This window comes from Danio rerio, chromosome 7 (assembly GCF_052040795.2).
Source record: "Danio rerio strain M-AB ecotype USA chromosome 7, GRCz13ab, whole genome shotgun sequence".
Lineage (NCBI taxonomy): Eukaryota > Metazoa > Chordata > Actinopteri > Cypriniformes > Danionidae > Danio > Danio rerio.
The window spans coordinates 5,716,688-5,728,886 of record NC_141027.1 but is presented as its reverse complement, the minus strand read 5'-3'; the positions used below and the strand labels follow the sequence as shown (position 1 = coordinate 5,728,886).

The window sequence follows — 12,199 nt, the reverse complement described above, 5'->3', positions numbered from 1 at the left end:
TTTGTAAAGAATTTACTTTTTTTTTTTTTTTTTTTTTACAGAAACAGGGTTGCATTAGTCACTTTGTTTTGCCTTTTTTGACAGATATCCCCACACCTACAGTGACTGTGACACCAGACAGTGCTGTATTCATTAGAGAGACAGTCAGTCTGAAGTGTGTGATTGAGTCTAATCACAGTGACTGGATATATGAGTGGTATAAAGACAGCAAAGACAGCTATTTACAGTTCTCTTATCATCACACTGTAAACAGAGACACTCTCACTATCAGTGGAGCTGATTGGTCTGATCAGGGCCAGTACTGGTGTAAAGCATGGAGTTCTGGAAGATTAATCACATCACATTTCAGCTCTGACGTTCATCTCTCAGTAAAGGGTGAGTTGAATATCATCGTCCTCCAAATCACTTCCAGTCAAGAGATAACAGTTTTAAACAGCACACTCACACCTCACACGTGTTGTTTAGTTGAGATGTTAGATTATTACATCCTGTAAATAGTAGAATTGGATCTCATTTTCATTCTAGCTATTGAGGTTCCAATTCCGATTCTGCTTATGGAATCCGGTTGTTATTGATTCTCAGTTCCAATTCCAATATCTTTTGAAGTGTTGGGGAAGAAAAGCAAACACTTGGGAGACTTCCTCCGATATTTTGCTCCATATTAACATGATAGCATCACACAGTTGCGACAGATTTGTCTGAATGTGTCCTACTGTCCGAATGTGGCAGCAGAAATGGAGACTCATCAGAGCAGGCAACATTTCTCCAATCTTTTATTGTCCAGTTTTGGTGAGCCTGTGTGAATTGTAGCCTCAGTTTCCTGTTCTTAGCTGACAGGAGTGGCACCCGGGGTGGTCTTCTGCTGCTGTAGCCCATCCGCCTCAAGGTTGGACATATTGTGTGTTCGGAGATGCTCTTCTGCAGACTTTAGTTGTAACGAGTGGTTGTTTGAGTTACTGTTACCCTTCTATAAGCTGGAACAAGTCTGGCCATTCTCCTCTGACCTCTGGCATTAACAAGGCATTTGGTCACCCAAAAATTGGGGCAGGCTCCAGCGGAAGTTGAAGCAAGCAGAGAGTAGCGGAAACGGGCTCACACTGGAATAAAGAATAAGAGAGAGAGAGAGAGTAGCAGAGTCGTTCCCACACTGAAAAGAAAGAGAAGGTGGAGTCATGCTGAAAATAAAGGAAAGGAGGAAAGACAGTGGCGGAGTCATTTTTGCGCTTAAAGGAAGGAGTAGGAGGAGAGAGTAGCAGAGTCATGCTCATGCTGAAAAGAAAGGCAAGGAGGGGAGAGTGGCGGAGTCGTGCTCACGCTGGATAGAATGGGTAGGAGAAGAAAGTATCAGAGCTGTGCTCACGCTGGTGTAACCGAGGCCAGCTAGTGGGCCAGCTAACTCCTCTGACCTCTAAAGGTGCTCTAGACGCTAGAGGCCATGGTCTTTAGCCTCCTTGGTAGAGCAACCAACTCCCATGCGGAAGGTCGACGGTTCAATCCCAGCGCGGAGCGGGTTGGGTGGCGTAGGACCAGCGGGGTTACATTGGTGATGTGACCCGGATGGGAGTGAGGTTTATGGGGGTGAGTGTAACGGAGGCCAGCTAGTGTGTGCTGTGCAGGTAAACCTCACTCCTCTGACCTCTAAAGGTGCTCTAGCGAAAAACGCTAGAGGCCATGGTCTTTAGCCTCCTTGGTAGAGCAACCGACTCCCATGCGGAAGTTTGCTGGTTCGATAACAGCTCGGAGCGGGTTGGGTGGCGTCTGGCATCAGACAACCATCATCTGAGGGTCTGTATTTGTTGTTGGTAGAGCCCTTTTTGGGCTTCTGTGGTGGCTGTGCTGATTCTAAATGAGTCACTGGAAAATGCTTCTGGGAGAAAGCCTGAAAGGCGGAGAAGGTCTAAAGTTGGAAAATAGGATCAATCACAAAAAGGACATTTTATATATACGTTTTCGACCTTTCCTCCTCTGTATGTCTTTTGCAAGCTCATTTAGTTTTGCTCTGTTTGATGAAGAAAGAGAGAGTTTTTTTATCCAACAAAGCTAGATCTGAGATGATAGGGGATGTTTGGTTCGGGATTTGATGATATGGTGATTTTTGAAGCATCTGAGGAAGCTTCCAAACCCAAAGGGTGGGTTTGGAGGAATAGGTAAGTTTTGAGGAAGTTGAATCTAAATAGTATTTGTTGCTGGCTGGGAGTAGAGGGCTGATGGTGGAGCTTGAATGGGGGGTTGGTGGCCAGGATAAGGGGGTGAGGTTTTGTTAAGGCTGGGTGATGAACTAAGGTGAGTTTGCATGGAAATGTCTGGGTGTTAGTTGGTTGTTGATGTAGAGAGGGTGGTCTTGGAGACGCCACCTGGAGGTAGTGCGGCTGGTGGCATGACTTCTTCGGGTTGTTGTTGTTTAGAATGATCCGAGAGAAGAAAAGAAGCAAGTGGATCGGTGGCCCCTTGCACAAGCCTCAGGCTCTGTTTGAATCCCTGGCTAGGCTGCATAGCATTGAACTGCGGCCAGACTCTCAGGGAGAGTGAGGCTCTACACTGAAAACCCTAATTAAACAATTAAGTAAAGTTGACTGAACATAACTTAAAATTTTGCATTTTGGTGGTATCACTTGAAAATATGAGTTAATTTAACGTATGTACCATGAAAATGTCAGGGTAGAAAGGGAACAGATTCAAATGCAGGTGAAACAAATTTATTCTTCTCAAAAAAACACAAAATATCCTCAAAAGGCAGTTCAAAACTCAAAAACTGGACTCAGAAATCGGCGCAGTTCCGGGCGCTACCACCAGATGGCAGGAGAGCGCTCCCAAGGCTTCACTGGGCAGCAGAAGGAGAGATGAAAGGAATAAGGGGAGTTCCGGATAATACCGCCAGGGGGCGATAGAGCGATACCAGACGCTCGGCCAGCACCGGAGAAGAAGAGCCTTACGGGGTACTGCTGGGCGTTCTCCCTTGGTGGAGATTCAGTAGTGAGAATGGGACAGCCAGACCAAACCACAGCGAGCCGGATGACAGGACAAAGTATCAAAATAAAGTAAGGAGAGAAAAAACGAAACCAAAACAAGCAGGAGCTTGGAGTCTGGGGAAACAGGACACGACAAGACAGATTACTCACAATGGATATTAGCTTACAAGCCTCACGAGCATGCAAAACGGACTGACGAAAGACAAGAGACGAGAGGAGACTAAATAGGGGAGAAATCAAGCAGCAACAGGTGAAGGAGAGGATCGCAAATTGATTACCAGGTCTCTAAGGCGGGGAAACAAAAAGCACGCGGACAAGAAGCACGTGGCCAGCTGTCAAAACAAACCCACGTGCTCCAAACACACAAAGACAACGCAAACAGGTAAGTGATTCCATACTCTTAACAGTACCCCCCCCTCCCAGGGGCGCCACCTGGCGCCCCCAGAAGGGGCTCACCTCGCCGCCGATGGAAGTCCACGATCAACGACCGGTCCAAGATGTCCCGTGCCGGAATCCAAGACCTCTCCTCCGCACCATAGCCCTCCCAGTCCACGAGGTATTGGAAACCCCGACCACGACGTCTCCGGTCAAGGAGTCTCTTCACAGTATAGACCGGAGTGCCGTCCACCAGACGAGGGGGAGGTGGAGCCGGGGAAGTAACAGGGTTGAGTGGGGATTTGATAACAGGCTTTACCCTGGATACATGAAAAACAGGGTGAACCCGACCAAGAGTGCAAGGAAGCTTGAGCCGAACCGTCACTGGACTCAAGACTTTAGTGATTCGGTATGGCCCAATGAACCTGGGTGCCAGCTTGCGAGAAGGCACACGGAGAGGCAGGTCCCTTGTAGACAGCCAAACCTTTTGACCACAAACAAAAAGGGGAGCAGGAGTCCGGTGGCGGTCAGCCGCCCTCTTAGTTCGTCTGGAAGCCTGGGCCAAGGCCTCCTTAGCCCTCCTCCATGTGTGGCGACACCTTCGGACAAAGGCCAAGGCAGACGGAACAGCGGCATCGGGTTCCTGAGCGGGGAACAAAGGGGGTTGATAACCAACAGAACATTGGAAAGGGGACATACCTGTAGAAGCTACCGGCAGGGAGTTGTGGGCATATTCAATCCAAGACAACTGCTGGCTCCAAGAGCCCGGATTTTGAGACACCAGACAGCGGAGACTTCTCTCAAGATCCTGATTGGTTCGTTCAGTTTGCCCATTGGTCTGGGGGTGAAAACCTGAGGACAGACTCGTAGAGGCCCCGATCTGTCTACAGAACTCTTTCCAAAACCGGGAGACAAATTGGGGTCCTCTGTCAGAGACCACATCCATCGGAAGGCCATGAATCCGGAAGACGTGGTCAACTACCGCCTGAGCAGTCTCCTTGGCTGATGGGAGTTTGGGTAAAGGGATAAAATGGGCCGCTTTAGAGAAACGGTCCACCACTGTTAAGATTACAGTGTTACCTCTCGATGGGGGTAGGCCAGTGATAAAATCAAGAGCCACATGTGACCAGGGTCGAGAGGGAATGGGAAGGGGACGTAACAGACCAATGGGTGGCCGATTAGATGTCTTATTCTGTCCACATACAAAACAAGCCAATACAAACTGTCTGACGTCTTGGGCCATTGAAGGCCACCAAAATCGCTGTTGGATATTGACCAGCGATCTCCGGACTCCTGGGTGACAGGCTACTCTGGACTCATGACCCCACTGGAGTACTTCGGATCTTAAACTGGCTGGCACAAATAGCCTTCCCTCTGGACACCCTTCTGGAGCTCCCCCTCCTCGCACGGCCTCCTCTACCCGCCGTTCGATGTCCCAGGAGAGAGTTCCCACCACCACCTCTCTAGGAAGGATGGCTTCGGGGGTAGCCTCTCCTCCTGGCACATCAAACAGGCGGGAGAGTGCATCAGGTTTTATATTTTTGGACCCAGGCCGGTATGAGAGGGAAAAATTAAAGCGTCCGAAGAAAAGTGCCCATCGGGCCTGACGGGAACTCAATCTCTTGGCTGAACGGATATATTCTAGATTTTTGTGGTCCGTCCAGACCAAGAACGGTTGTGCCGCCCCCTCCAACCAGTGGCGCCACTCACCCAGGGCCAGCCTGACCGCCAGCAACTCTCTGTTACCAATGTCATAGTTTCGTTCGGCTGGGCTCAGACGGTGAGAGAAGAAGGCACACGGATGCACCTTCCCATCCCTAGAGGATCGCTGAGATAAGACCGCGCCTATCCCGACCTCCGAGGCATCCACCTCAACGATAAACTGCCGTTTAGGATCTGGAAGACAAAGGACAGGAGCAGTGATGAAACGGGACTTGAGAACATCAAAGGCCTCCTGTGCCTGACTGTGCCATATAAACGGTACCTTAGGTGAGGTGAGAGCCGTTAAGGGTGCAGCGACCGAGCTAAAGTTCCGGATGAACCGTCTATAAAAGTTGGCAAATCCAAGGAACCGCTGCAGAGCCTTACGAGAGTCAGGGACTGGCCACTTGGCAACGGCCCTTACCTTAGCGGGATCAGCCTTAATGCCCTCCGTCGAGACAATATGCCCCAGGAACGAAACAGACTTGCTGTGGAACACGCACTTCTCCGCTTTGACATACAGCTGGTTTTCCAGCAGCCGCTGTAGCACCTGGCGGACATGCTGAGTGTGTACCTGTTCTGACTCAGAAAAGATAAGAATATCGTCAAGGTACACAAAGACAAATCTGTTTACCATGTCTCTCAGCACATCATTCACCAGGGCCTGGAAGACTGCAGGGGCATTGGTGAGCCCGAAGGGTAGAACTCGGTATTCAAAATGCCCCGTTGGTGTGTTGAACGCAGTCTTCCACTCATCCCCCTCACGTATCCGGATCAGGTGATAGGCATTACGGAGGTCTAGTTTAGTAAAGACCTTGGCTCCCTGCAATAACTCAAAGGCAGAAGACATTAAAGGCAGAGGATACCTGTTCTTAACAGTAATGTCATTAAGGCCTCTGTAGTCAATACAAGGGCGCAGAGAACCATCCTTCTTTTTAACAAAGAAGAACCCAGCCCCGGCTGGAGAGGAAGAGGGACGGATGAGGTCGGCTTCTAAAGACTCTCGAATATACCGGTCCATAGCCTCTCTCTCAGGAGCAGAAAGGGAATACAATCGACCCTTTGGCGGAGAAGTGCCTGGGAGGAGTTCGATGGCACAATCGTATGGCCGGTGCGGAGGCAAGGAAGTGGCTCGAGACTTGCTGAAGACCTGGCGAAGATCGTGGTACTCCACCGGGACTCCAGAGAGATCCACCCTCTCCATCTAAAACACATGAGACACAGAACCAGGACACGGAGCAGGACCAAGACAAACAGCAAGACAAGACTGACTCCAAGACAACACAGAATTCCCTGACCAATCAACGTGAGGGTTGTGTTTACTTAACCACGGGTGCCCCAATACCACTGGAGCACTCGGGGAGTCGAATAAATAAAAAGTAATAACCTCACGGTGATTTCCAGAGACTATCAAACTTACAGAGGGGGTAGAGTGGGTGATGGATGTGATGGCAAACCCATTAAGGGAGCGCACAGTGATGGGAGAGGAGAGAGGAATGGCTGGGATGCCCCAAGATCTGGCCGTGGTGCTGTCCAAAAAGTCTCCCTCAGCTCCAGAGTCAAGCAAGGCAGGACAAGAGTGAGTCAATCCATTGAACTGGACTGAGACTGGGAGACAGGTGCGTTGTGTGGGGGTGTCGAAACAAGGGAGAGTGCCCACCAGAATCCCCCGGTTTACTGATGGGCTGGAGCTTTTAAAGGACACTGCAATGCTCTGTGACCCGGCTTCCCACAGTACAGGCAAAGGCCTCGAGCCAGACGAAGCCGCTTCTCCTCAACAGTCAGTCGAAGACGACCTAATTGCATCGGCTCTGGTGAGGTGGTAGGTAATGGGGTATGAGGATCATTTGAAGGGCCCTCATTCATCCATGAGGCACCAGAGACTCGTCTATGCTGGCGACGATGCAGTCGGGCCTCCACCCGAAGAGCGAGATCCACCAGGGCATCAAAGTCTCGGGGAAGGTCATGAGTGGCAATCTCATCTTGTATGTAGTCATCCAGACCATCCCTAAATCTGGCACGAAGAGCCGCCTCATTCCATGTGCAGGCAGCTGCCAGGGTTCTGAACAGAACAAAATAATCAGTAACCGAGCGTCCTCCCTGACTCAGCTGGGCCAGTTGGGAGGCTGCTTCATCTCCCTGGGCGGATCGGTCAAACAGCTTGGTCATTTCTGCACGGAAGTCCTCAAACATGGCACAGAAAGGGGCACGTGCATCCCACACTGCTGTTGCCCAATCACGGGCCCTGCCCTTAAGAAGGGTGATTACAAACGCCACCTTTGACTCTTCAGTTACATAGCGACGGGGCTGTAGAGCGAATACTAGGGAGCACTGTGAGAGGAATGCCCGGCAAGAACTAGGATCCCCGTCATAGGGCGGTGGGTTGTTGGCGTGAGGTTCAGGTTCGAGATGAGGAATAGCCACCTGTCTGCCACCCCGGGCATTCTCATGAAGCTCCTGAATTTGAGCATTAAGCTCGATTACTTCGGCCCTTAACATCTCCACCTCCTGCGAGGCTGCATTTAACTGTGTAGCGTGCTGGCCAAGGAGAATGCCCTGCTGTGCCACTGCGTTTCTTACATGCTCAGCACCTGCTGAATCCATAATTTGGTCAGTCCGTTCTGTCAGGGTAGAAAGGGAACAGATTCAAATGCAGGTGAAACAAATTTATTCTTCTCAAAAAAACACAAAATATCCTCAAAAGGCAGTTCAAAACTCAAAAACTGGACTCAGAAATCGGCGCAGTTCCGGGCGCTACCACCAGATGGCAGGAGAGCGCTCCCAAGGCTTCACTGGGCAGCAGAAGGAGAGATGAAAGGAATAAGGGGAGTTCCGGATAATACCGCCAGGGGGCGATAGAGCGATACCAGACGCTCGGCCAGCACCGGAGAAGAAGAGCCTTACGGGGTACTGCTGGGCGTTCTCCCTTGGTGGAGATTCAGTAGTGAGAATGGGACAGCCAGACCAAACCACAGCGAGCCGGATGACAGGACAAAGTATCAAAATAAAGTAAGGAGAGAAAAAACGAAACCAAAACAAGCAGGAGCTTGGAGTCTGGGGAAACAGGACACGACAAGACAGATTACTCACAATGGATATTAGCTTACAAGCCTCACGAGCATGCAAAACGGACTGACGAAAGACAAGAGACGAGAGGAGACTAAATAGGGGAGAAATCAAGCAGCAACAGGTGAAGGAGAGGATCGCAAATTGATTACCAGGTCTCTAAGGCGGGGAAACAAAAAGCACGCGGACAAGAAGCACGTGGCCAGCTGTCAAAACAAACCCACGTGCTCCAAACACACAAAGACAACGCAAACAGGTAAGTGATTCCATACTCTTAACAGAAAATGCAAAAACTTAAGATTTCAAGTGTAGTGAGCTCAAAATCATAATTAATCCTTTGGGAAAAAAATAGGTAATTTTCACAAACGTTGTCTTGACTGTTAAATTCTAATATGTGCAACCTTTTTTGTACAAGATCTTTTTTTTAATCAGAAAAAATGACTTCAGATATATTTATTCATCATAATGTGTATAAATGGCTACGTATTTTTTTATTTAAAATTTATTTTAAAATATTTTATAGTATATTATTACACACACACACATATACATACTATATATATATATATATATATATATATATATATATATATATATATATACACACATACATACCTTATATATATATATATATATACACACATACATACCTTATATATATATATATATATATATATATATATATATATATATATATATATATATATATATATACATATATATATATATATATATATATATATATATATATATATATATATATATATATATATATATATATATATTACTGTTTTAATGGAACAACAGGGCACTAGAGGGCGCTGGTCAGACATCTGGAATGTATAATAGGCGAGTGGGTGAATGAAGAAGAGATTCAGTTGTGGTAGAGGGAAGTATGGTTCCTTGGAGCTACTTCAAACTGTTTTTATTGTGAAGTCCTAGTTGGTAAACCTTGCCTTTAAGATCAGCCTAAGGGCTTCCTTATTCAGTTTGCCAAACTTAGCACTAAGTTTGGTGAACTGAACAATTCAAGTTTAATCTACTTAAGTACTAAGTTTGGTGAACTAAACAATTTAAGTATAATCTACAAAACCGGCAAGTTAAATAGACTCATACATGCAAGTTTTGGGAGACTCCATTACTCAATTAAATTGAGGCAACGAGTTTACTCAATTAATTTAGCTCAGTCAACTTATTAGGGTTTTCAGTGTAGGTTATATTATCGGAATTGATCACGAATCAACTGTGATCCATAACACCCCCTAGTAAAAAGTGATAACACTTGGACATTATATAATTGGACCAGTGATATGGACGTTATATAATATAGTACATTACAAAAAATGTCAAATTAAATGAATCATCTAAAAACCTAAATTATATTAATAAAATGCTAATGTCACTTAATTGAGTTTCAAGTATTTTGATTCTGTCTATTTAAGGTGCGTTTGATCTTGTTCAAGAGTCTGTGAAAGATGAGAGCATGAGATTGACTGATGGATCAGTGCAGTGGCAGCAGTAACGTCCATTGAAGTGAAGAAGAAGCTGAGCCGAAAGGCAAAGCTCTCGATTTACCAGTCAATCTACATTCCTACTCTCACTTATGGTCATGAGCTGTAGGTTTTGACTTGAAAAAAAAACAAGATCTTGGATTAAACCTACTCAAATGGAGCGGACAAATACCTAGAGATGTCCAATTGTTTTAATAGCACATCCCCTTCACATCCCTCTCAAACCACTGTTTAGTAAACAGTGTTTTATATGACAGAAACTGTGCAGAGATCAGTGGTCTTGATTCTTGTTTTAGAGAATGTCTGACATACTTAAGAAAAAAAAGATCTGACTTTGTGTTTTTAAAACTTTCCACATACAGATGACAATGTTGTTAAAATGATTCCAACTATCAGATCCATGCAAACAACATTTAACAAATATTTTGACTGAAAGTGCTGTTTGAGTCACTTTGTTTTTGTCTTTTCTTTCTCCTCAGCTTTACCCAGATCTACAGTGACTGTGACACCAGACAGTGCTGTATTCACTGGAGAGACAGTCAATCTGAAGTGTGAGATTGAGTCTGATCACAGTGACTGGACATATGAGTGGTATAAAGACAGTGTAAAGTTACAGTCTGATGGTCATTACACTGTAAACAGAGACACTCTCACTATCAGAGAAGCTGCTGAGTCTGATCAGGGTTGGCACCGGTGTAAAGGACTCATAGATAGGAGTTCAGTCTCATTAAAAGTATCTTCTCTTTATCTCTCAGTGAATGGTGAGTTTAATATAATTTGTCTTCAAATCAGTCTATAATTTAGTTCTTTGCCTTTTTTGTTGAAATTTGATTCCAATGTTGGCCTGCAATGATTATGAAAAAAGCAGTAACCAAGATAAAAAGAATAATGTGTAATACAACTGTACAAATAAGAATAGATAAAGTAATATTTTTAAACAGTGTTTTTATTTGCAATCAGTTTATTTACTGTAGATTAGTGGTCAACAGATTTATCAGACTAGGCTTTATTAAATAACGACTTCGGCCAAAACAATTTTAAATTTGCCAATTTCCCATTTTTGAAGGGGACTTTTATTTTGATGGTGCCGAGAGCAGCATCTTTCTCCTCCCTTTTGCTCACTGTTGTCATTTGGTTTGGTCTAATAATGATAGAATTCTATCTAATAGTCAAATAGAACTGTTTAAACAAGTGAAGTTTATTTATAAACTAATTTCGAGAGGATCATGTGTTTATGATTGCTCAAAGCTGGTCCCGCATTAGTTGACACGTGATTCACCAATCAGACGAATCCTAACTCACTATAAATAACCAGCGTTTCTTATCTTCACCTTGAAGAATCCCCCTAGCTACCCCTACACCCCTTGTACTGTCCTCCAATTGGTGTTCTTAACCCAAATTAGACAGCCAGCCAAACTCCTGTCATAAATTACACGAGAGTCAGGATACAGCCTTCTAGCTCCGTTTAATAGAGACTCTTGTCAAATGTAGTCATGAACAAGGGAGTGAAACTGAAAATAGATACAAAAAAAAATACATTTAGGTGAAACTGTAGCTTGTACATGGCTAACATAACAATTACAATCAAATAGAGAGTTTAAGTCAACAATCAATTATGAATTAAACACAAACCCACTTTTAAGATGTTTACATAGAAAATATAATGACTTACAAGCAGTTCTTGCCATGGAGAGTATAGAAAACAAAGATTATTGCAGCAAAACAATCTCCTCCGTGTGCTCCAACATATTCAGAAACTTCCTGGTTCATACTGCAATACTAAGTAGACCACTAGAGGTCGTAATAGTACAACAAGTCCCACTGGGCAGAACACCCCTCCATTCTAGATTGAGTGACACGGGGGCTCAGTAATTAGTAATGTTACCTCACAGAAAGAATGTCACTGGTTAAAGTCCCTACCGAACCAGTCGTTGTTTCTGTGTGGAGGTTGCTTGTTCTTCTCGTGCTTGCATGGGTTTCCCCCAGGTCCCTCGGTTTCCTCCCTCAGTGCAAAAACACGCAACCTAAGTAAACTGATCATACCAAATCGGCATCATAGTCAAGTTCTAAGCCGAATATCTCTCTTTAGCCATGCCTATATCTGTCTTTAGCCAGAAACAAGTCAGGGGAGTTCATCGAGGTCTACCTGAGCTCAAACTCCCCTCTTGTCCTGCTAATGGGAGGGAGCCCAGGTCTCAAGGATCTTATAAGCTCAGAGCTCTCTCCCAGGACAGCATGCCAAACAAGCTTAGTGTGAACTCTTCAAAATTCTTAAAATGTATAAAATAAGTATAACAGTTGTTTATTTAGTAGGCCTAATAATGCAAACAATACTTTCTTGTTTGCCAAAAGCATTCAGCAAATACACATTTATAACATTTAAAGGGGTGGTCCACTATGATATCATATTTGAAACTTTAGTTGATGTGTAATGTGTAGAAATAAACAACATCTCTGAACGCAAGACACATAAAGTTCAATGCAAAGAGAGACATTGGCTTTTACAGAGTGAGAGCATTAAAAAAAAAGCATAAATTTGAGATGAATCACAATAGTTTTTTTTTTTATGCTTGACTC

At 45.1% G+C, this 12,199-nt stretch overlaps 1 protein-coding gene across 2 annotated transcripts in view; it reads left to right on the top strand.

The window, feature by feature from the left end:
- LOC141375270 (peroxidasin homolog) overlaps window positions 1–12,199 on the top strand; it is a 31,458-nt gene that overhangs the window by 7,873 nt on the left and 11,386 nt on the right. For both annotated transcript variants that reach the window (XR_015495185.1, XM_087260379.1), the window contains exons 3-4: window positions 85–375; window positions 10,102–10,383. Coding sequence is in view for 1 of the 2 variants with exons in the window: in XM_087260379.1 (XP_087116505.1) it covers window positions 85–375; window positions 10,102–10,383 (573 nt within the window). In the remaining variant the exon portion in view is untranslated. The remainder of the gene's footprint in view (window positions 1–84; window positions 376–10,101; window positions 10,384–12,199) is intronic.